The following is a 26,363-nucleotide window of genomic DNA, read 5'->3' on the forward strand; positions in this document are numbered from 1 at the left end:
ATACCGAGGGGCGGCCGCCGCCATGAGGTTGCGAAAGGCCTCGGTCTCTACTAGCCTATAGGGCAGCATCTCCAGGCTGAGCAATCTGGAGATGTGGACATTAAGGGCTTGGGCGTGCGGGTGGGTTGCACTATATTTGCGTTTCCGCTCCAGCGTCTGGGGTATGGAGAGCTGAACGCTGGTGGATGCTGTGGAGGATTGTGGAGGCGACGATGGGGTTTTTGTGCCAGGGTCCTGGGCAGGGGGCTGACTATCAGCTGAAACAGGGGAAGGAGCAGTGGTGTGCACGGCCGGAGGTGAACGGGCTTGGTGCCACTGAGTGGGGTGTTTAGCATTCATATGCCTACGCATACTGGTGGTAGTTAAGCTAGTAGTGGTGGAACCCCTGCTGATCCTGGTTTGGCAAAGGTTGCACACCACAGTCCGTCGGTCATCCGGTGTTTCCTTAAAGAACCTCCAGACTTCTGAAAATCTAGCCCTCGCCGCGGGCGCCCTCGCCACAGGAGCTTCACTACGTGACACATTTGGCGCTGATGCACCTGCTCTGGCCCTGCCTCTCCGTCTGGCCCCACCACTAACTCTTCCAACCTGTTCTGGTCGAGGACTCTCCTCCGTCTCAGAAGCACTGTGCTCACCCGGCCTATCAACCCAGCTTGGGTCTGTCACCTCATCATCCTCCGATCCCTCAGTCTGCTCCCCCCTCGGACTTCCTGCCCTGACAACAACTTCCCCACTGTCTGACAACCGTGTCTCCTCATCGTCGGACACCTCTTTACACACTTCTTCCACTACGTCAAGAAGGTCATCATCACCCACAGACTGCGACTGGTGGAAAACCTGGGCATCGGAAAATTGCTCAGCAGCAACCGGACAAGTGGTTTGTGACTGTGGGAAGGGTCCAGAAAACAGTTCCTCAGAGTATGCCGGTTCAAATGCCAAATTTTCCTGGGAGGGGGCAGACTGGGGGGGAGGAGGCTGAGGTGCAGGAGCTGGAGGAGTGCCGATTTCGGTGACATGGGTAGACTGCGTGGAAGACTGACTGGTGGACAAATTGCTCGAAGCATTGTCGGCAATCCACGACATCACCTGTTCGCACTGTTCTGGCCTCAACAGTGCTCTACCACGAGTCCCAGTAACTTCAGACATGAACCTAGGGAGTGTAGCTCTGCGGCGTTCCCCTGCTCCCTCATAAGCAGGTGGTGTCTCACCCCGCCCAGGACCATGGCCTCTGACCCCTGCAGTAGTTAGACGCCCACGTCCCCGCCCTCGTCCTCTACCCCTAACCCTCGGGTTAAACATTTTGAAAATGAGAGTTATAACTTGAATTTTTTTTTTTTAACTTTTTTTTGTTTTTTTTTGTTTTTTTTTTTGTGTTTTTTAGTTTTTAAAACCAAACGATGCTATTCTATTGCTATGGCTATTTTCTAGCCAAGTATGAAAGCACACTGCTATGCCAGATGAGATGACGCTGAGTTATGAAAAAAATAAACGTAAAATAAAAAAGAAAATGGCAGACTGTGCCTAATTGAAATACAACCCCGGGCCCTAATAAATTTTCCCACTTCGGTCTTTGCGATGGATATGTGCGTCACTAAGCGCAAAACACAGCGGTCGCAAGTCTCACTCCAAATTGCTCACAATTTGCTAGTAGATGCACTGCAGCAAGTACAGCCACCAGCAGATCAACCAGAAATCAAATATATATAACGCTACTGTAGGCGTAAGTAAGCCGTTTGGATTCTCCTATGGCTATTTTCTAGCCAAGTATGAAAGCACACTACTATGCCAGATGAGATGACGCTGAGTTATGAAAAAAATAAACGTAAAATAAAAAAGGAAATGGCAGACTGTGCCTAATTGAAATACAACCCCGGGCCCTAATAAATTTTCCCACTTCGGTCTTTGCGATGGATATGTGCGTCACTAAGCGCAAAACACAGCGGTCGCAAGTCTCACTCCAAATTGCTCACAATTTGCTAGTAGATGCACTGCAGCAAGTACAGCCACCAGCAGATCAACCAGAAATCAAATATATATAACGCTACTGTAGGCGTAAGTAAGCCGTTTGGATTCTCCTATGGCTATTTTCTAGCCAAGTATGAAAGCACACTACTATGCCAGATGAGATGACGCTGAGTTATGAAAAAAATAAACGTAAAATAAAAAAGGAAATGGCAGACTGTGCCTAATTGAAATACAACCCCGGGCCCTAATAAATTTTCCCACTTCGGTCTTTGCGATGGATATGTGCGTCACTAAGCGCAAAACACAGCGGTCGCAAGTCTCACTCCAAATTGCTCACAATTTGCTAGTAGATGCACTGCAGCAAGTACAGCCACCAGCAGATCAACCAGAAATCAAATATATATAACGCTACTGTAGGCGTAAGTAAGCCGTTTGGATTCTCCTATGGCTATTTTCTAGCCAAGTATGAAAGCACACTACTATGCCAGATGAGATGACGCTGAGTTATGAAAAAAATAAACGTAAAATAAAAAAGGAAATGGCAGACTGTGCCTAATTGAAATACAACCCCGGGCCCTAATAAATTTTCCCACTTCGGTCTTTGCGATGGATATGTGCGTCACTAAGCGCAAAACACAGCGGTCGCAAGTCTCACTCCAAATTGCTCACAATTTGCTAGTAGATGCACTGCAGCAAGTACAGCCACCAGCAGATCAACCAGAAATCAAATATATATAACGCTACTGTAGGCGTAAGTAAGCCGTTTGGATTCTCCTATGGCTATTTTCTAGCCAAGTATGAAAGCACACTACTATGCCAGATGAGATGACGCTGAGTTATGAAAAAAATAAACGTAAAATAAAAAAGGAAATGGCAGACTGTGCCTAATTGAAATACAACCCCGGGCCCTAATAAATTTTCCCACTTTGGTCTTTGCGATGGATATGTGCGTCACTAAGCGCAAAACACAGCGGTCGCAAGTCTCACTCCAAATTGCTCACAATTTGCTAGTAGATGCACTGCAGCAAGTACAGCCACCAGCAGATCAACCAGAAATCAAATATATATAACGCTACTGTAGGCGTAAGTAAGCCGTTTGGATTCTCCTATGGCTATTTTCTAGCCAAGTATGAAAGCACACTACTATGCCAGATGAGATGACGCTGAGTTATGAAAAAAATAAACGTAAAATAAAAAAGGAAATGGCAGACTGTGCCTAATTGAAATACAACCCCGGGCCCTAATAAATTTTCCCACTTCGGTCTTTGCAATGGATATGTGCGTCACTAAGCGCAAAACACAGCGGTCGCAAGTCTCACTCCAAATTGCTCACAATTTGCTAGTAGATGCACTGCAGCAAGGACAGCCACCAGCAGATCAACCAGAAATCAAATATATATAACGCTACTGTAGGCATAAGTAAGCCGTTTGGCTTCTCCTATGGCTATTTTCTAGCCAAGTATGAAAGCACACTACTATGCAAGTTGAGATGACACTGAGTTATTAAAAAAAATAAACGTAAAATAAAAAGAAACTGGCAGACTGTGCCTAATTGAAATCAAACCCCTAATAAATTTTCCCACTTTGGTGTTTGAGGTGGATATGTGTGTCACTAAGAGCTAAACACAACGGTAGCAAGTCCCCCTGCAAATTCCTCACAATATGGTACTAGCTGCACTACTAGTGCCAGCAAGCCCAGCCACAAGCAAATAAAAAAAAAAGTATAACGTTATTGTAGCCCTAAGAAGGGCTGTTGGGTTCTTGTTGAATCACTCCTGCCTAACACTATTCTAATAGAACACCCTATCGCTTTCCCTAACCAGCAGCAGCTCTCTCCCTAGCGGCATCCAGACACAGAATGATCCGAGCAGCGCGGGCAGCGGCTAGTCTATCCCAGGGTCACCTGATCTGGCCAGCCAACCACTGCTATCGACGTGTAAGGGTACCACGTCATGCTGGGTGGAGTGCAGAGTCTCCTGGCTTGTGATTGGCTCTGTTTCTGGCCGCCAAAAAGCAAAACGGCGGGAGCTGCCATTTTCTCGAGCGGGCGAAGTATTCGTCCGAGCAACGAGCAGTTACGAGTACGCTAATGCTCGATCGAGCATCAAGCTCGGACGAGTATGTTCGCTCATCTCTAATTATGACTTATTTATGATGATGACTCTTCTTGTAATGTAAATGAGGTAATTGATGTATCTACAGTAGACCTCTAGTAGGACAATAAAGCTAACAATGATGACCTTTCTTACTTTACTGTGTATCAGCCAATGCAGCATTAGTCACATTAAAACAGTGTGAAAACTTGCATCTGCAAAATCTTTGCTGGTTCTGTGGGATCCCTCAGAGTCTCTGTTGCCCTCAACCAAGATGAAAGGATGTTCTACAAGTTTTGGAAGTGGAGGGAGTTCTGATTCAAATGGGACAGGTAAGTGTAAAAAATATCTTGAGTTTGTTTATCTCTGGGACTGAATAATGTGTCTGCAGAGATGTCCCCTTAGGTATCCCACACAAATTGATCAGAAAGCAAATAGTTATGAACATGTTGCTTCCAAACTTTCAACTCTGTTACCTATATTCATAATTTTGGCCTATAAGTTAGCTAGTTCAACCATCACTGAATGAAAGAGCTTTCTTGAGGAATGACTTAGAGATGGTAGTCAAGATAGCATCGGCATTCCATCCCTCATGTATGCTATCTAAATCTGATTTAACAGCTCTGTTGTCTGTGGATGCAGCTTTTTGGGATCCTATCTGGTTAGAAGGCATTCTTTTTTTTCCACATTTTCTATATGTCAGGTTGCCTTTTTTGAGACCTATGTGAACTTGGTATTCCTCCTGGTCTGTCTTTATTATTTTTCAGCTTGTGTTGTATGCAATGGGGCCCTGGTCCTACAAGCAATTATGTACAGTTTCATTAGCAAGGTATGATTCTACACAGGAAAATAGGGGCAGGAGTTCCAAATAGTAAGGATGAAAGGTGGGCTTTAGGGTATCAGACCCCTGATGCAAGTGCAGGGTTGTTTCTCACATGACTCAAGCATCTCTCACTGAACTACTTTCAGTGGTCTGAGTTTGTGGCTCTCAGGTTGTTGCTTGTCTCTGGCCACTTAGAGCGGGGCACTGCCTGGCAAATAAGGGGTCTTTTGAATGTGGTAGTGTGGGATAAATTCCTGGACCCGCACTGCATACTCCCCAGGTAATATTCCCTCCAATTCTCTTTTACTGTAGATCTGTGCAAATCAATGAATTCTCTGTGCTGGTTATGGAAAATGTCGGAAGATAGTGGAGAGAGCTGATGGCCGGGGATCCGATATGGAAGAAGCAGCAGCTGGTTTGGCTGCTATAGAGGTCAGGCACTTAGTCGGTACCTAGTTTCCTTATGGGTCCACTCCGGACAAACAGATGGGGAGTCTTCACATATACTGCTCCCACCCTATGTGCACGTGTCGAGACTGCGTCCCAGCAGCTGGCTGTTTGAGTTACCAGGGGTTGTTCCATTAGCTGGAACTTGTGTGCTCAATTAACACATTACTCGGAGCCTGATTTGGAGCAGAGCTCAGCGGCATTGCTTCCTCTACATGGTAAGCCACGCCCCCATTTTCAACAGAAATCTTTTGCACAAAATTTGATGAATCTGTTCTACTGCGTTCTATTGATGGGTGGAGGTCACAGTTGTTGCAAAACAAGAGATATTGGCACAGTCTGTCACCAAGAAAACACTTTTTGTAACATAAGACAGAAGAATTTTTTTTTACAAAGGTAGAATTAAAATATCTCTCATAGTTATGAATAAATGATATAATCATATTTCTACTTTTAAATGTTATGGTAAGTTAAATAAAAAAATATGCTCATATACAACATCAATAAATAAATCCATTGTTTTTAATAGTTATGGTGCGGGTACATTTTCACAGAACAGTTATTCCACTCGCATAACATTTCAGCTACAAAAATGTCTATCAGCCATAGCAAATTCATGAAAGCATGGCACATTGATACATGTACCATGTTTATTCTGAATATAGTACTGTGAAAATCAATATCAAAGCCATTGTAGCCTGAGGCAAACACTTTTCCTATTTGTATTTCAACAGTTTGTGAGGGAAATTCTTTATATTTTGTTAACAAAGCATTGCTCTCACTAGAACGCAGCTTTCAGAAGTTGCACCTTTGGCTATAAGTATCAATACACTTTTAGCTATGTTAAAGGGTCTACAGTGACAAACTATATCAATGAAAGTCATCAATATCATTTGCTAAAAATGGCAGAACTAAGGTGTCAGAAAATGCAAATCAAAAATATAAATCCAAACTTCTTCTTCTATTAACCCTCAGTAGTCATACTCTATTAGCTTTATTGTGCAAACATCACAAGGGGATACAAATTTAAGAACTTTATTTGATGGGCAAACCCCTTAATCCCTTAACATCCTGGAGACTTTTTGTTTTTTAATTTCCATTTTTCACTCCCCACCTTCAAAAATGTATATGTTTTTTAATTTTACACATACACAGCAAAGTGAGGGCTTGTTTTCTGCTTAGCAAATTGCACTGCATAGTGATGTGTGCTTGGATGCGGGAAAAAAAATCCAAATGCAGTGTAAATGGTTAAAAAAACGCATTTGCGCTTTATTCTTGTGGGCTTCGATTTTACAGCTTTCACTGTGCGCCGGAAATGACATATCTACTTTATTCTTTGGGTCGGTTCGATTATTGGGATAACAAATTTGTATAGGTTTTATAATGTTTTCATACATTTACAAAATTAAAACCTCTGGTACTAATTTATTTTTTTTCATTTTGCCATCTTCTAGAACCAATAACTTTTTCATACTTTCGTGTAAAGAGCTCACGGTGATGTCATTTTTGAGACATTTGGTTTTCAATGCTACCATTTTTAGGACTGTAAGACTTTTTGATCACTTTTAATTGAATTTAAAAGTTAAAAACCGCTATTATATTTTGATAGACGGGATAACACTCGCGGTCGGTGCTAGCACTGATAGCGGGTATTACTGGTATGTGTTTGCTGCAATATGCAGCAAAGACTTACTGGCTTTTCTGAACCAGGGGCTTTACTTTACATTTCTAGCCTCAACACTTTACAATAAACTTAATGTAAAGGGGCCAACCCCATTGTATGTTACCACAAGCAAATATTAAGAAATTACTTAATCTAGTCTAATTACTAGTTAGTGCCTGATTTTCTGCTGCTTGTCAAGGAATTGCTTGCTTGAGCAATTTTCTGATGAAATTAGTCTTTTTACAAATCCAGGAAATTGCTAAATCCTAGTAAACGATTTAAACCAGTGGATTTGGTCTCACACATCAATTATAATAGTTTCACTATGGGACAACTTTCCAAAGTTCTGCAAGCTTCATCCTTTAACCTTTATACAGTGAACTTGCCTTTGTTGTATATGTCTGGAGGCAGTCCTGGTGTAAATATTGGTTAAACCAGCAAACAAGAAAACACCAGGCGTCACAGGATCAGGCACAGTCTGAGCAGTAGGTAGAGAGTGGTCCCAGAATAGGCAGAATGGCCTGCAGGCAGCAAGATATTAAAGTTAGATATCAGGTAGATGGTCAAGGTAGGGAATGAAGTGATTCAATCAGAAGGGAAGGTGAAACAGTGTAACAGCCTGTAAAGCTGCAGCACAAAACCCTTCTGGATCGTTAGCATAATTTTCAAAGTTGATTTTAGAAGGAAGACACAGGGGCATTCTGAGGTAGAGAGAGATTAAATTGACTTGAATTTCTGTAGATCCAAGGAGTTATTCTAACAGCAAAATTAGGAAGGAATTTTTCCCTGCTTTGGGCCAATTGTCATTAGCCTTATAGGGTTTTTGCCTTCTACTGGATCATTACAGTATAATTAAATAGGTTGGACTTAAAGGACTAATGTCTTTTTTCTAACCCTATTTATTGTGACAAATTTAGATATAACTTCAAGGTAGAATCTTTGGCTGATGCCTCCACGCTGAACTTTGATCTGGGGAAGGTTTGAAGATGCTTGAGAAAATACTGGTAATAATTAATTACTGTGTATACTCGAGTATAAGCCGACCCGAGTATAAGCCGAGACCCCTAATTTTACCACCAAAAACTGGGAAAACCTATTAACTCGAGTATAAGCCGAGGGTGTAGTATACAGCTAGCCAGCCCCATATAGTATACAGTCAGCCAGCCCCCATGTAGTATACAGTCAACCAGCCCCCTGTAGTATACAGTCAGCCAGCCCCCTGTAGTATACAGCTAGGCCCCTGTAGTATACAGCCAGCCCCAAGTAGTATACAGCCAGCCCCATGTAGTATACAGCCTGCCCCAAGTAGTATACATCCAGCCCCATGTAGTATACAGCCAGCCCCAAGTAGTATACAGCCAGCCCCATGTAGTATACAGCCTGCCCCATGTAGTATACAGCCTGCCCCCATGTAGTATACAGCCAGCCCCAAGTAGTATACAGCAAGCCCCAAGTAGTATACAGACAGCCCCCATGTAGTATACAGCCAGCCCTCATGTAGTATAAAGTCAGACCATATAATATACAGCCAGCCTTCATGTAGTATACAGTCAGCCCCCATGTAGTATACAGCCAGCCCCCTGCCGATTTTCAGCGCGAGGCTCCTGATCTTTGGCGCGGGTCCTGGTGGCTCCTCTTCTCTCTTCTTTCTTCTTTCACTGGCAGAGTCATGTCCATGCGATCTGCCGGAGGGCCCATACTATGATGCGCTGGTGTTGCGGCTGATGACGGCTGATGACGCGACACCCCCGCATCATAGTGTGCGCCCAGATGCAACTCTGCCAGCAAGAGAAGAGAGAAGAAAGACGTGAGAAGAGGAGCCGCGCTGAAGATCGGGAGCCTCACGGTGAAGATGGGGACCCGCGCCAACGATCTGGACACTGGAGGGTAAGTATTGAGTTTTTTATTTTTTATTTGACTCATGTATAAGCCAAGGTGAGTTTTTTCAGCACATTTTTTGTGCTGAAAAACTCGGCTTATACACAAGTATATACGGTAGGTCATTTCTCTGTTACAGTGCCTTGTACATTTTAATTTATTGTTTTTTAATTAAATGTATTAAAGATTTTTTTATTTACTTTTTCCTTACTTTACCTTCAATTGTCCTTTCATTATGATGTAAATTCTTTAATTAGTTTAAAGTTCTTTCTTTGTTCAGTGGATGGTCCAGCCCAGTAACTAGTTATCTTCTAGGAGTTCTTATTCCTAGTTATTCTTATATTATGGCATACAGTCTTAATATATTTGGTGCACCTTAAGAAGTACAAATGAGCATCACAAATGACCAACCACATTCATGAATGGGTTTATAAGTTGGAAAACTTTTTATTGGTCTTATTATGCACCAAAAAAAGTGCCAGGAGAAAAAAAATGGCATGAGCATTGGAAAAATGAGGTTTTTGTGGCGCTTACACATAATACATCTGGGACATGCAATTCAGAAACAACAAGAAAGATTTCCGTGGCTGAAAAGACAGATAAAAAACATAGTAAATGCACATGTATATGTCAAGCTGCTGTACTCCTGCTTGACTACCATGAGGCAGATATATTTCATATTTAGTGACTGCGCCTTTTTCGAGCAGTTTGCTGGAGTTCGCCGTATGGCAGTTTTTCTGGTTAGCACAGGGTCAGGAACTTTTTTGGCTGAGAGAGCCGTGAACGCCACATATTTTAAAATGTTATTCCGTAAGAGCCATACAATATGCACATGCCCCCAATGGGACAATGTCCCATTGTCACAGGTTCCTTGCGATCTAGGTCTTCCCGGGTTCCTATAAAGACCGGCGGCTACCAGATAGATAGCTATAGTACATGTTTCCCATTATATAGGCAGCCACAGCACATACCCCCAAGTAGATATGTAGCCACAGCACACGCCCCCAGTATATAGGTAGCCACAGCACATACTCCCATTAGATATGTAGCCCTAGCACATGCCCCCAAGTAGATAGGTAGCCACAGCACATGCCTCTCAGTAGATAAGTAGTCACAGCAAACAAAACCCCAAAAAACAAAAAGAATATTCACTTACCAGCACTCCCTGCAGCCAGCTCCTCATCGGTCCCATGCTCTTCTCTTTGACCCAGGCTTAGGCGATGGCGGCAATGGCACCTGGGTCGTACAAAGGATGTAGGCAGCAGTAACATCACTGCATGTGTCCAATGATAAGTCTAAGAGACACACAGCAGCCATCACTATTTATTACAGATCTGAGAGCCAGATGCAGCCAACAAAAGAGCAACATCTGGCTCCCGAGCCATAGGTTCCCTACCCCTGGGTTAGCGCCTAATTTGTCTATGTATTTCTCCTGCTTCCAGATGTTTGTGCATTATGTAACAAAGATTTGCGCCAAAAAGGGTGCAAATAATTGTGCAAAAACACAACAGTCCCGACCGACTTGCAAAAGGTGCAAAAAGAGTTCAGAAGGAAGTTAAATGACCCCCACCCCCACATGTTGTACATATAGGGGGTCAATAGTATTATTTTTTAAATTAATAGATATGTTCAACAATGTGCTCTGTTAAATTCCTTATTCAATTGTTTTAGGGTTAAATACTTTGATTAACTTATACAGAGGCCCTAAAGAGATACAAATCAGAACATTTAATTCTGACTTGCTGCTTTGACTAGAAAAGCTCAGCAGCATAATATTCCTTAGCAATTCAATAGTACACCTGTGCTCACTTTGGCAGGATATTAGGGCAGAATTTAAATGGAAAACCTAGTAATAACATTAGTTCGCCTAAACAATATAATTTAAAGGATGTATTTAAATTAAAAGGGATGACAAGTGGAACTTTGCTAGTGTAGATCTAGGCACACCTATTCCCAGCAATGCAAATAAGCATATAAATTAAATAGAAAATATCTAAGGCCAGTGTAGGTGTTTTCAATTGAATATGTTTCTAAGTAATATCTAGACACAATTATATAATTTCATTCTTTGTTTGCAAAGGTCAATTTCAGGGAAGTAACCAGTGCTGACTACATACAGAGATAAAAGCTGGATATTCACTTTAAATTTGATTTATAGCATTGTGTTAACATTTTATTAAAAAAATCTCATGAGTTGATTGGAAAGTATAAGACACCGGTTCCCGTTGAAATGTATATTGTGCCTATTCATTGGAACATTATCTTGTGAAACACTACGACTAGAGATGAGCGAGCACTAAAATGCTCGGGTACTCGTTATTCGAGACGAACTTTTCCCGATGCTCGAGTGCTCGTTTCGAGTAACGAGCCCCATTGAAGTCAATGGGAGACTCGAGCATTTTTCAAGGGGACCAAGGCTCTGCACAGGGAAGCTTGGCCAAACACCTGGGAACCTCAGAAAAGGATGGAAACACCACGGAAATGGACAGGAAACAGCAGGGGCAGCATGCATGGATGCCTCTGAGGCTGCTTAATCGCACCATTATGCCAAAATTATGGGCAACAGCATGGCCATGACAGAGTGACAGAATGAAGCTAGATAGCATCTAAAACATCCAATAATTGACCCTGACACTATAGGGGACGGCATGCAGAGGCAGCGGCAGCAGCGGAAGGCTAGAGAGTGGCATGGCGACATACCCTAAATGGACTCAGGCTTCAAACCAATGGGTAGCAGAGAGGAACCAAAGAAGGTGAGCAAGAAGCGCTCAAATAATATTGGTACATGATAAAAGTTTGCCAGTATATTTTGTGGATTACACAGCAGGGTGGCGACAAAGTTAACATGGAAGCCATGAAAACAATCCAAAATTCTGCCTGACACAGCTCGTTTGATAAGGGGACGATGTATGGAGGCAGTGAACTAGTAGTAGATTAAAGGTACTGCAGTTAAAACTATGTTAGTTGGTTCTTGGCATGGAGCTGGTGCTCCGCTGCCAGGCGAGCTTTCGCCAATCCAAGCCCCTGTCTCTAGGCTACTCCCCAAACAGCACTTCTGAGAACCTTTCGGATAAGATCAAGTGTAGTAGCGTTCTTATAAGTTTGGGATATGGCGGGTGAGGGGAATGTAAACATCTGCGCAAGAAGCGCTGAAATAATATCCGTAAATGAAAAAAGTTTTCCAGTATATTTTGTGGCTTACACAGCAGGGTGGCGACAAAGTTAACAAGTTTGATGTGGAATGCCCTGCAATAGCTCTTGGGCGGTGTGCCTTTTATCACCTAGGCTCAGCAGTTTGAGCACCGCCTGCTGTCGCTTAGCAACGGCACTGCTGCTGTGCCTAGAGCTACCGACTGATGGCGCCATGCCCACGGATGGTAATTCGGAGGAGGAGGAGGTGGAGGAGGGGTGGGAGGATTTGGAGGTATAGTAGGCCTTTGAGACCTGGACCGAGGTAGGCCCCGCAATCCTCTGCGTCGGCAGTATATGACCAGCCCCAGGGTCAGACTCGGTCCCAGCCTGCACCAAGTTAAGTGTAGTAGCGTTCTTATAAGTTTGGGATATGGCGGGTGAGGGGAATGTAAACAGATGCGCAAGAAGCGCATGATGCGCATGGAGCTGGCGCTCCGCTGCTAGGCGAGCTTTCGCCAATCCAAGCCCCTGTCTCTAGGCTACTCCCCAAACAGCACTTCTAAGAACCTTTTGTATAAGATCAAGTGTAGTAGCGTTCTTATAAGTTTAGGATATGGCGGGTGAGGGGAATGTAAACAGATGCGCAAGAAGCGCATGATGCGCATGGAGCTGGCGCTCCGCTGCTAGGCGAGCTTTCGCCAATCCAAGCCCCTGTCTCTAGGCTACTCCCCAAACAGCACTTCTAAGAACCTTTTGTATAAGATCAAGTGTAGTAGCGTTCTTATAAGTTTAGGATATGGCGGGTGAGGGGAATGTAAACAGATGCGCAAGAAGCGCTGAAATAATATCCGTAAATGGTAAAAGTTTGCCAGTGTATTTTGTGGATAACACAGCAGGGTGGCGACAAAGTTAACAACTTTGATGTGGAATCCATGAAAACAACCCAAATTTCGGCCTGACAAACCTCGTTTGATAAAGGGACGATGTATGGAGGCAGCTATATTGACGACTTTTGGAGGTAGCAATGGAGACAACGTGTGGAGGCTGCTATGGAGACAATTCAATTTGGATAGTGCCTGTATGTGGCAGTCCAAAAAATTTTTCAAACCAGAGGAGCAGGTAGGTGGCCCTCCAGAAAAATGGAATAGATTGAGTGCCTGTATGTGGCAGTCCAAAAAAGTTTTTAAACCAGAGGAGCAGGTAGGTGGCCCTCCAGAAAAATGGAATAGATTGAGTGCCTGTATGTGGCAGTCCAAAAAATTTTTCAAACCAGAGGAGCAGGTAGGTGGCCCTCCAGAAAAATTGAATAGATTGAGTGCCTGTATGTGGCACTCCCAAAAATTGTTTAAAACAGAGGACCGTGTCGGTGGCCCTCCACAAAAATTAAATGCATAAAGTACTATACCTAGAGCCAGTGGGCCCTGTCAAAAAACAGCCAGTTTCCTCTGCTTTACTGTAGAAAGAGGAGGAGAAGGAGGAAAATGAGGAGGAGGAGGAGTGGATAAATTATTCAGGTTGAGCTTCCTTCACCTGCTGGAGATTTGAAATTAGGAGAAATCCATGCTTTATTCATCTTGATAAGCGTCAGCCTGTCAGCGCTGTCAGTCGACAGGCGTGTACGCTTATCGGTGATGATGCCACCAGCTGCACTGAAAACCCGCTCTGACAAGACGCTAGCGGCAGGGCAGGCAAGAACCTCCAAGGCGTAGAGCGCCAGTTCGTGCCACATGTCCAGCTTTGAAACCCAGTAGTTGTAGGGAGCTGTGTGATCATTTAGGACGATGGTATGGTCAGCTACGTACTCCCTCACCATCTTTCTGTAAAGATCAGCCCTACTCTGCCGAGACTGGGGACAGGTGACAGTGTCTTGCTGGGGTGACATAAAGCTGGCAAAAGCCTTGTAAAGCGTACCCTTGCCAGTGCTGGACAAGCTGCCTGCTCGCCTACTCTCCCTCGCTACTTGTCCCGCAGAACTACGCACTCTGCCGCTAGCGCTGTCAGAAGGGAAATACTGTTTCAGCTTGTGCACCAGGGCCTGCTGGTATTCATGCATTCTCACACTCCTTTCCTCTCCAGGGATGAGAGTGGAAAGATTTTGCTTGTACCGTGGGTCCAGGAGAGTGAACACCCAGTAATCGGTGCTGGAATAAATTCTTTGAACGCGAGGGTCACGGGATAGGCAGCCTAGCATGAAATCTGCCATATGCGCCAGAGTACCAACGCGTAAGAATTCACTCCCCTCACTGGCCTGACTGTCCATTTCCTCCTCCTCCAACTCCTCCAACTCCTCTTCTTCTGCCCATACACGCTCAACAGTGTAGGACTCAACAATGGTCCCCTCTTGTGTCTCGCCAACATTCTCCTCCTCTTCCTCCTCATCCTCCTCCACCTCCACCTCCTCCGATATGCGCTGAGAAACAGACCTAAGGGTGCTTTGGCTATCAACAAGGGAATCTTCTTCCCCTGTCTCTTGTGAGGAGCGCAAAGCTTCCGACTTCATGCTGACCAGAGAGTTTTTCAACAGGCCAAGCAGCGGGATGGTGAGGCTGATGATGGCGGCATCGCCACTGACCATCTGTGTTGACTCCTCAAAGTTACTCAGCACCTGACAGATATCAGACATCCACGTCCACTCCTCATTGTAGACTTGAGGAAGCTGACTGACCTGACTACCAGTTCTGGTGGAAGTTGACATCTGGCAGTCTACAATCGCTCGCCGCTGCTGGTAAACTCTGGATAACATGGTCAGTGTTGAATTCCACCTCGTGGGCACGTCGCAAAACAGTCGGTGAGCGGGCAGTTGGAGGCGGCGCTGCGCTGCCCTGAGCGTGGCAGCATCTGTGCTGGACTTCCTGAAATGCGCACAGATGCGGCGCACCTTCGTGAGCAAATCAGACAGATTGGGGTATGTCTTGAGGAAACGCTGAACTATCAGATTTAACACATGGGCCAGGCATGGCACATGTGTCAGTCTGCCGAGTTGCAGAGCCGCCACCAGGTTACGGCCGTTGTCACACACAACCATGCCTGGCTTGAGGTTCAGCGGTGCCAGCCACAGATCAGTCTGCGCCGTGATGCCCTGTAATAGTTCTTGGGCGGTGTGCCTTTTATCGCCTAGGCTCAGCAGTTTGAGCACCGCCTGCTGTCGCTTAGCGACGGCACTGCTGCTGTGCCTAGAGCTACCGACTGATGGCACCATGCCCACGGATGGTCGTTCGGAGGAGGAGGTGGAGGAGGGGTGGGAGGAGGAGGAGGCATAGTAGGCCTCAAACACCTGGACCGAGGTAGGCCCCGCAATCCTCGGCGTCGGCAGTATATGACCAGCCGCAGGGTCACACTCGGTCCCAGCCTCCACCAAGTTAACCCAATGTGCCGTCAGAGATATATAGTGGCCCTGCCCGGCAGCACTCGTCCACGTGTCCGTGGTCAGGTGGACCTTGTCAGAAACGGCGTTGGTCAGGGCACGGATTATGTTGTCTGACACGTGCTGGTGCAGGGCTGGGACGGCACATCGGGAAAAGTAGTGGCGGCTGGGGACCGAATACCGAGGGGCGGCCGCCGCCATGAGGCTGCGAAAGGCCTCGGTCTCTACTAGCCTATAGGGCAGCATCTCCAGGCTTAGCAATCTGGAGATGTGCACATTAAGGGCTTGGGCGTGCGGGTGGGTTGCACTATATTTGCGTTTCCGCTCCAGCGTCTGGGGTATGGAGAGCTGAACGCTGGTGGATGCTGTGGAGGATCGTGGAGGTGACGATGGGGTTTTTGTGGCAGGGTCCTGGGCAGGGGGCTGACTATCAGCTGACACAGGGGAAGGAGCAGTGGTGTGCACGGCCGGAGGTGAACGCGCTTGTTGCCACTGAGTGGGGTGTTTAGCATTCATATGCCTGCGCATACTGGTGGTAGTTAAGCTAGTAGTGGTGGAACCCCTGCTGATCCTGGTTTGGCAAATGTGGCACACCACAGTCCGTCGGTCATCCGGTGTTTCCTTAAAGAACCTCCAGACTTCTGAAAATCTAGCCCTCGCCGCCGGAGCCCTCGCCACGGGAGCTTCACTAGTTGACACATTTGGCGCTGATGCACCAGCTCTGGCCCTGCCTCTCCGTCTGGCCCCACCACTGCCTCTTCCAACCTGTTCTGGTCGAGGACTCTCCTCCGTCTCAGAAGCACTGTGTTCACCCGGCCTCTCAACCCAGCTTGGGTCTGTCACCTCATCATCCTCCGATCCCTCAGTCTGCTCCCCCCTCGGACTTCCTGCCCTGACAACAACTTCCCCACTGTCTGACAACCGTGTCTCCTCATCGTCGGACACCTCTTTACACACTTCTTCCACTACGTCAACAAGGTCATCATCACCCACAGACTGCGACTGGTGGAAAACCTGGGCATCGGAAAATTGCTCATCAGCAACCGGACAAGTGGTTTGTGACTGTGGGAAGGGTCCAGAAAACAGTTCCTCAGAGTATGCCGGTTCAAATGGCAAATTTTGCTGGGAGGGGGCAGACTGGGGGGGAGGAGGCTGAGGTGCAGGAGCTGGAGGAGTGCCGATTTCGGTGACATGGGTGGACTGCGTGGAAGACTGACTGGTGGACAAATTGCTCGAAGCATTGTCGGCAATCCACGACATCACCTGTTCGCACTGTTCTGGCCTCAACAGTGCTCTACCACGATTCCCAGTAACTTCAGACATGAACCTAGGGAGTGTAGCTCTGCGGCGTTCCCCTGCTCCCTCATAAGCAGGTGGTGTCTAACCCCGCCCAGGACCACGGCCTCTGACCCCTGCAGTAGTTGGACGCCCACGTCCCCGCCCTCGTCCTCTACCCCTAGCCCTCGGGTTAAACATTTTGAAAATGAGAGTTATAACTTGTATTTTTTTTTAACTTTTTTTTTGTTTTTTTTTTGTGTTTTTTAGTTTTTAAAACCAAACGATGCTATCCTATTGCTATGGCTATTTTCTAGCCAAGTATTACAGCACACTACTATGCCAGATGAGATGACGCTGAGTTATGAAAAAAATAAACGTAAAATAAAAAAGGAAATGGCAGACTGTGCCTAATTGAAATACAACCCCGGGCCCTAATAAATTTTCCCACTTCGGTCTTTGCGATGGATATGTGCGTCACTAAAACACAGTGGTCGCAAGTCTGACTCCAAATTGCTCCCAATTTGATAGTAGATGCACTGCAGCAAGTACAGCCACCAGCAGATCAACCAGAAATCAAATATATATAACGCTACTGTAGGCGTAAGTAAGCCGTTTGTATTCTTCTATGGCTATTTTCTAGCCAAGTATTACAGCACACTACTATGCCAGATGAGATGACGCTGAGTTATGAAAAAAATAAACGTAAAATAAAAAGAAACTGGCAGACTGTGCCTAATTGAAATACAACCCCGGGCCCTAATAAATTTTCCCACTTCGGTCTTTGCGATGGATATGTGCGTCACTAAAACACAGTGGTCGCAAGTCTGACTCCAAATTGCTCCCAATTTGATAGTAGATGCACTGCAGCAAGTACAGCCACCAGCAGATCAACCAGAAATCAAATATATATAACGCTACTGTAGGCGTAAGTAAGCCGTTTGTATTCTCCTATGGCTATTTTCTAGCCAAGTATTACAGCACACTACTATGCCAGATGAGATGACGCTGAGTTATGAAAAAAATAAACGTAAAATAAAAAGAAACTGGCAGACTGTGCCTAATTGAAATACAACCCCGGGCCCTAATAAATTTTCCCACTTCGGTCTTTGCGATGGATATGTGCGTCACTAAAACACAGTGGTCGCAAGTCTGACTCCAAATTGCTCCCAATTTGATAGTAGATGCACTGCAGCAAGTACAGCCACCAGCAGATCAACCAGAAATCAAATATATATAACGCTACTGTAGGCGTAAGTAAGCCGTTTGTATTCTCCTATGGCTATTTTCTAGCCAAGTATTACAGCACACTACTATGCCAGATGAGATGACGCTGAGTTATGAAAAAAATAAACGTAAAATAAAAAGAAACTGGCAGACTGTGCCTAATTGAAATACAACCCCGGGCCCTAATAAATTTTCCCACTTCGGTCTTTGCGATGGATATGTGCGTCACTAAAACACAGTGGTCGCAAGTCTGACTCCAAATTGCTCCCAATTTGATAGTAGATGCACTGCAGCAAGTACAGCCACCAGCAGATCAACCAGAAATCAAATATATATAACGCTACTGTAGGCGTAATTAAGACGTTTGTATTCTCCTATGGCTATTTTCTAGCCAAGTATTACAGCACACTACTATGCCAGATGAGATGACGCTGAGTTATGAAAAAAATAAACGTAAAATAAAAAGAAACTGGCAGACTGTGCCTAATTCTACTCAAACCCCTAATAAATTTTCCCACTTTGGTGTTTGAGGTGGATATGTGTGTCACTAAGAGCTAAACATAACGGTAGCAAGTCCCCCTGCTAATTCCTCACAATATGGTACTAGCTGCAAATAAAAAAAAAAAAAATATATAACGTTATTGTAGCCCTAAGAAGGGCTGTTGGGTTCTTTTAGAATCACTCCTGCCTAACAGTAAGCTAATAGAACACCCTAACGCTTTCCCTGAGCAGCAGCAGCTCTCTCCCTAGCGGCATCCAGACAGAGAATGATCCGAGCAGCGCGGGCAGCGGCTAGTCTATCCCAGGGTCACCTGATCTGGCCAGCCAACCACTGCTATCTACGTGTAAGGGTACCACGTCATGCTGGGTGGAGTGCAGAGTCTCCTGGCTTGTGATTGGCTCTGTTTCTGGCCGCCAAAAAGCAAAACGGCGGGAGCTGCCATTTTCTCGAGCGGGCGAAATACTCGTCCGAGCAACGAGCAGTTACGAGTACGCTAATGCTCGATCGAGCATCAAGCTCGGACGAGTATGTTCGCTCATCTCTAACTACGACTTAATAAACTAACCCAACAAAATTCTTGAATCATTAAACACAGTGTTTAATTAACAGGACTTTGCTTTCAACAGTACACAAGTAAAGGCAACTTATATCAGTGAACAGATTTAAAGGTTCCTTGAATTTTATACTTTGAATGCAGTAATTTAAAAAAAATACTATTAGAAATTATATTTAATACACATAGAATAGTAATGCTAACAAAGTGAAATTGAAATTCTTAAAAGCCTCATCTGAGAACAGATGTAATTTTGCCCTAATTACGGGAATCATTAAGCGACTTTAACCACAACCTTACACAAACACTCTTATATAATGTAAACAGTTTCAAGGAAACCTGTACCCATCCATATTCTGTGCATCAGATTGGGATATTCTAAGCAGCTTTATACAGACAGATAGATATTTTTTAATAATTCTTATTAGGGATGAACAGACACCCCCTTATGACTGGGCATACATAGACTGTTGTCAGTCGCTGATAGGACCACATTCTGAACTTTTTAACATAAAAAGAGTAGATATATTAACCCCTTAAGGACGGAGGGTTTTTCGGCTAATTTCTCGCTCTCCAACTTCAAAAATCCATAACTTTTTAATTTTTATTTGTACAGACCTGTGTGAGGGCTTATTTTGTGCGTAACAAATTTTACTTTCCCGTAATGTTATTTATTTTAACATGTCGTGTACTGCGAAGCTGAAAAAAAATTCCAAATGTGGAAAAATTGAAAAAAAAACCGTTCACGTTCTTGTGGGCTCAGTTTTTACGACTTTCACTCTTCGCTCCAAATAACACGCCTACTTTATTCTTTGGTTCGTTGCGATCGCGGTGATACCAAATTTATATAGGTTTTATTGTGTTTTAATACATTTTCAAAAATTAAACGAATGTGTACAAAAAAGAAAAAAAATTTTTTGCCATCTTCTGACGCTAATAACTTTTTCATACTTTGGCGCACGGAAATGTATGAGGGGTCATTTTTTGTGAAATGAGGCGACGTTTTCATTGCTTCCATTTTGAGGTCTGTGCGACATTTTGATCATTTTTTATTTCATTTTTTATGTTATGTAAAAAGGTGTAAAAGTCGCATTTCGGACATTTGGGCGCCATTTCCCGCCTCGGAGGTCACCGCCGCCCGTAACCGTTTTTATATTTTGATAGATCGGGCATTTTGGGACGCGGCGATACCTAATATGTCTGTGTATTTTACTGTTTGTTATGTTGTATATCCGTTCTAGGGAAAGGGGGGTGATTTGAACTTTTAATATTTTATTAATTTTTTTTATTTTTTAAACTTTTTTTTTTCTTTTTTTTTTCACTATTTTTTAGACCATCTAGGGTACATTAACCCTAGATGATCAGATCGCTCCTACCATATACTGCAATACTACAGTATTGCAATATATGGCGTTTTTGCAGGTCTTACATTACAATGAGCCACTGGCTCATTGTAACGAACCTGCATAAACCATGTAGCCTCGTGTCAAGAGAAGACCCGAGGCTACCATGGTAACCGATCGCCGCCCCCCGATGACGTTCGGGGGCGTGGCGATCGAAAAAAAGATGGCGGCGCCCGCGCGCCGCCGTCTTTTAAACGCCGCCCGCGACTTTGCGGGAGGCGTTTAGAGGGTTAATAGCCGCGATCGGTGCAAGCACCGACCGCGGTTATTAGCGGTGGGGGTTTTGTGCAAAATGCAAAAACCCCCACCTCTGTATGAAGAGGACTCAGCCCGTGAGCCCTCTTCATACATACCTTATACCTCTGCGCCGTAGAGCTACGGCGCAGAGCGTTAAGGGGTTAATACAGTTGATAAAATAAAGGTTATTCCTAATTTCTTTTCCTCAATCTGCCAATCAAATTCTGCTCTACAACATGCTATCTGTACATTACAATGCTCTTCTATTTGACTGGTTCTCTTTAAGCTCCATCGTAGCACCCTATAGAAAATTGCTGTACAGAACATCTGCATAAACTTCTTATGCAAAATATTAACATATGTAGTAGGGTTGAAAAAAAAATCTGGGTCCTTTAAGATTGATCAAATCAAGAGACAGGACTGCAAGGAAGAGGTGAACCTTAATAAGAACCTCTCAAAGGGAATATCATATTTAGCTGGTTCCAATAGCCTATTCTATGCTGATTTTAAAAATGTCTGCATTCAGCATTCTGAAACATTTCAATAGTTTATAGAATGTTAGGATCAGTGGATCCTCTGGACCACCGCGGGAGATGTAACTAGCCAACACCAGGAACCGGAGCCTAGCGGCACCTGGTTTTCACCAGAGCCCGCCGCAAAGCGGATTGGACTTGCTGCGGCAGGATACCACTAGGTCGTTCCCAGGTGTGACTAGCCCACGGTGGCAGCCGAGGTCGAGGTACCTTAGCGGATGACAAACTCGTAGTCGGGTCCAGGCACAGGGTCAGGGCAGGCGGCAGAGATGCAACGTCAGGTTCAAGTCCGGGGTCAGCAACAGGAGGTCCAGGCAGGTGGGAACGGGAACACAGGCACACAGCAACAGGGAGGAACACAGGTAACACGGCAACACAGGACTCAGGAACGGGAACACACAGGAATACACTGGAACGCAGGAATACAGCAATACTCGCTAGGAAGCTTTCTCTAAGGCTAAGAGGCACAAAGATCCGGCAGGGAATGATGGGAAACAAAGAGTTATATACAAAACAGGAAATTACCAATACTAATCACCTGTGCGCTGGCCCTTTAAATCTTGAGACAGTGCCGCGCGCGCGCCCTAGGGAGCGGGGCCGCGTGCGAGACCTAGTCCGGACGGGAGCGGGAGCCAGGAGAGGTGAGTGCACCGGAGCGGGACCGGGGCAGCGGAGGGAGGCACGGGTGCACCCGCGATCCGCGATATGGATCGCGGGGGTGCCCGCAACGGAGGCACGGGTGCACCCGCGATCCGTGGTATGGATCGCGGGGGTGCCCGTGACAGTACCCCCCCCTTCGGCCTCCCCCTCTTCTTCTTGGTCCCAAGAAACCTCTGGAGGAGAGTCCGATCAAAAATATTCTCTTCAGGCTCCCAGGATCTCTCCTCAGGCCCGAACCCCTTCCAATCTACAAGGAAGAACCGCTTACCCCTTACGAACTTCATGTCCAGAACCTTCTTGACTTCATATACATCTGGAGAATCAGCCTCAGGAGCCGGAGGAGGGGATTGCTGGGTGAAGCGGTTCAAGATGACTGGCTTCAGGAGGGATACATAAAAAGGAGTTCGGGATGCGCATAGATGGAGGAAGGCGGAGCTTGTATGCCACTTGATTAATGCGCTTGATTACCTCAAAGGGCCCAAGTTTATAGCTGGGTATCTTAAGCCGGACGTATCTGGAGGATAGCCATACTTTGTCACCAGGAGAGAAGACAGGAGGAGCTCGACGTCTTTTATCAGCCTGGGTCTTGGTACGGTCTGAAGCTCGTAGAAGGGACTGGCGGGTCTGGTCCCAAACAGCCTTGAGATCCTGCACCAGATCCTCCACCACAGGGACAACAGAGGGAGTAGACAGCGGGAGAGGTGGGCGAGGAATACGTCCATAGACCACGAAGAACGGAGCCGAACCAGTAGATCCCGAGTCCAGTGAATTGTAAGAGAACTCAGCCCAAGGTAGAAGGTCAGTCCAATTGTCTTGACGGGCTGAGACGAAGTGGCGCAAGTAGCAGCCCAAAGTCTGGTTCACCCTCTCTACTTGACCATTCGACAGAGGGTGGTAAGCAGAAGAAAAGTCAAGGATGACCTGCAGTTGGTTACATAAAGAACGCCAGAATTTAGAGACAAACTGGACTCCTCGATCGGACACAATGTGAAGCGGAAGGCCATGCAGACGGAAGATATGTTTGAAGAACAAACTGGCAAGCTGTGGTGAAGACGGAAGACCTGGAAGGGGAACAAAATGGGACATTTTGGAAAACCGGTCCGTCACCACCCAGATGACAGTATTGCCCGAGGAGACAGGCAGATCAGTAACAAAGTCCATTGCCACGTGAGACCACGGGCGACTGGGTATCGGCAACGGGAGTAACAGTCCAGCCGGTTTGAGACGAGAGGCTTTATTGCGGGCACAGGAGGAGCAGGATACCACAAACTCCCGAACATCTTTGACCAGGTCTGGCATACGTCTTGCCAGGAGGCAGCTGCCGAAGGTCCACCGGAGCTGCAACAACAAGCTGATCAGGAGAAATTATGTGCCGAGGAACTGGTTCATCTCCAACAACATCTGACGAACGGGACAGAACATCAGCCTTCACATTCTTGTCTGCCGGACGAAAATGAATCAGCAAGTCAAAGCGGGAGAAGAATAAAGACCACCGGGCTTGCTTGGGATTCAGGCGCTGGGCTGTCTGGAGGTACAGAAGATTCTTGTGGTCAGTGTACACACAAACAGGATGGAGAGCTCCCTCCAGAAGATACCGCCATTCTTCAAGAGCAAGTTTGATGGGTAATACTTCTCTGTCTCCAATGGAATAATTTCTCTCAGCTGGGGAAAAAGTCTTGGAAAAGAAACCGCAAGTCAAAGTTCGGCCCTTGGGCCCTTTCTGAGTGAGCACCACTCCAGCTCCTATGGAGGATGCGTCCACCTCCAGAAGAAAGGGTTTGTCCATATCTGGCCTAGAGAGTACGGGAGCCGAGGAGAAAGCAGACTTTAACTTGGAGAAGGCCATTTCAGCAGCTGGAGACCAGGCACGTGGATTGGCACCCTTCTTGGTGAGCGTCACAACGGGGGACACCAGAGTGGAGAAATGGGGAATAAACTGACGGTAATAGTTCGCAAACCCCAGGAACCTCTGTATGGCTCGGAGACCCTCTGGATGTGGCCATTGAAGAACTGCAGACAGCTTCGCGGGGTCCATCTGGAGGCCTCTGTCGGAAATTATGTAACCGAGGAAGGGAAGGCAGTGCTGGTGAAACAGGCATTTTTCTAACTTGGCATAGAGGTGATTGGCACGAAGTCGACCTAGAACTTGTCGTACGTGTGCCTGGTGGGACTCAAGGTCTGGAGAGTACACCAAGATGACATCGAGGTAGACCATGACACAAGTATAAAGAAGGTCCCGAAAAATGTCGTGCACAAACTCCTGAAAAACAGCAGGGGCATTACACAGTCCAAAGGGCATCACTAGATACTCAAAGTGCCCGTCACGGGTGTTAAACGCCGTCTTCCACTCATCACCTTTGCGGATCCGGATGAGATTGTAAGCACCACGGAGGTCCAGCTTGGAGACCACCTTGGAACCACGTAGGCGATCAAAGAGTTCTGTAATCAACGGCAGGGGGTAACGTTTTTTTACCGTGATCTTATTCAGCCCACGATAGTCTATACAGGGACGTAGGGAGCCGTCCTTCTTGGTAACGAAGAAGAAACCTGCGCCAGCCGGAGAGGAGGACTTGCGTATAAAACCCCTCTGCAGATTCTCCTTGATGTAGTCGGACATGGCTAGAGACTCAGGTACAGAAAGAGGATAGACACGACCTCTGGGAGGAGTGGCGCCAGGAAGAAGATCCACAGGGCAATCATAGGGACGATGTGGTGGTAGAATCTCCGCCTGCTTCTTGGAGAAAACATCCCAAAAGTCCCGATAACAAGCTGGCAGACCCTCCAGAGACTTGGGAGCCAGAGTCGAAGTCCTCACAGGTAGCGGACGGGGAATCTGCATACAACGTGAAGCACAGTTCGGTCCCCAACGGAGGATATGCCCGGAGGACCAGTCCAGTACAGGGGCATGAAGCTGCAACCAGGGGAGACCCAGCAGTAGAGCAGATGTGCTCTGGGGCAGCACAAAAAAAGAAAGTCTCTCTTGATGTAGGGCACCAACTTGCAGAAGCAGGGGCTCCGTGCGAAACCAGATGGGCACGGAGAGAATCTGACCATTGACCGAGGCAATAGACAATGGCTTCTCGAAACGAACCACTGGGAAGTGATGCCGAGAGACCAAGGCTGCATCCACGAAGTTCGCTATAGAGCCCGAGTCCAGGAAGGCAGTAACCTGGATCTGGGTACCGGTGCCAACGCTGAGGAGCACGGGAAGAGTCAGACATGGAGAAGCTGTACTTACACCTAGGGACGCTTCTCCCAAGAAGCCTAGGTGCTGGCGTTTCCCGGACGTTGAGGACGGACAGGACAGGAACCGATGAAATGCTCTGGGCTGGCACAGTACAGACAGAGGTTCTCCTGTCGGCGTCTTGAACGCTCTTGTAGAGTGAGCCGGGTTCGGTCAACCTGCATGGGTTCCTCAGCAGAAGATTCAGGCGGGCCCTGGAGCGGCCTTTGGAAGACTGGCGCCAGGCGAGGAATGCGTCTAACACGGCCTTGGGGATACTCGGAGCGTAGTTCCTCAGCTCGCTCCTTAAACCGAACATCAATTCGAGTGGCCAAGGTGATGAGGTCACTCAGAGTAGATGGAAGATCCCGAGCTGCCAGTGCGTCCTTGACCTGCGCAGAGAGCCCTTTCTCAAATGTAGCAATGAGGGCTGCATCGTTCCACGCAAGTTCAGAAGCCAGGGTGCGGAATTGAACTCCGTACTCTCCCACCGATGAGTTGGCCTGACGCAAGTTCAACAATGCAGACTCCGCAGAGGAGGCTCGTGCTGGTTCCTCGAAGACTGACCGGAACTTCGACAGAAACACAGTGAGGCTAGACACAACCGGGTCATCTCTGTCCCAAAGCGGAGTAGCCCAGGCCAGGGCTTTCCCGGAAAGAAGGCTGAGGACAAATGCCACCTTGGACCGCTCTGTGGCAAATTGCGACGGCATGAGTTCTATGTGCAAGGAGCACTGGGTTATGAAGCCCCTGCACATCTTTGGATCTCCATCATACTTGCCGGGCAAAGAGAGGCGTAGCCTGGGTTCAGCAGCAGGAAGATAAGCCGGGGTAGCAAGTAGTTGTTGGAGCATGGCGGTGACTTGCTCTAGCTGATTCCGCTGTGCTGCAATCTGCCGGGACTGGTGGATCACGATGGTGGCGAGATCAGGCTGACTGGGAGAAGGAGCCTCGGCAGGATCCATGGCCGGATCTTACTGTTAGGATCAGTGGATCCTCTGGACCACCGCGGGAGATGTAATTAGCCAACACCCGGAACCGGAGCTTAGCGGCACCTGGTTTTTACCAGAGCCCGCCGCAAAGCGGGTTGGACTTGCTGCGGCAGGATACCACTAGGTCGTTCCCAGGTGTGACTAGCCCACGGTGGCAGCCGAGGTCGAGGTACCTTAGCGGATGACAAACTCGTAGTCGGGTCCAGGCACAGGGTCAGGGCAGGCGGCAGAGATGCAACGTCAGGTTCAAGTCCGGGGTCAGCAACCGGAGGTCCAGGCAGGTGGGAACGGGAACACAGGCACACAGCAACAGGGAGGAACACAGGTAACACGGCAATACAGGACTCAGGAACGGGAACACACAGGAATACACTGGAACGCAGGAATACAGGA

At 46.6% G+C, this 26,363-nt stretch overlaps 1 protein-coding gene across 1 annotated transcript in view; it reads left to right on the forward strand.

The window, feature by feature from the left end:
* Positions 1–4,332: 4,332 nt before the first annotated feature.
* LOC140117086 (posterior protein-like) overlaps positions 4,333–26,363 on the forward strand; it is a 93,157-nt gene continuing 71,126 nt past the window's right edge. The window contains exons 1-2 of the mRNA XM_072133519.1: positions 4,333–4,390; positions 4,826–4,887. Coding sequence (XP_071989620.1) covers positions 4,333–4,390; positions 4,826–4,887 — 120 coding nt within the window. The remainder of the gene's footprint in view (positions 4,391–4,825; positions 4,888–26,363) is intronic.

This window comes from Engystomops pustulosus, chromosome 2, assembly GCF_040894005.1.
Source record: "Engystomops pustulosus chromosome 2, aEngPut4.maternal, whole genome shotgun sequence".
NCBI classification, from domain to species: domain Eukaryota; kingdom Metazoa; phylum Chordata; class Amphibia; order Anura; family Leptodactylidae; genus Engystomops; species Engystomops pustulosus.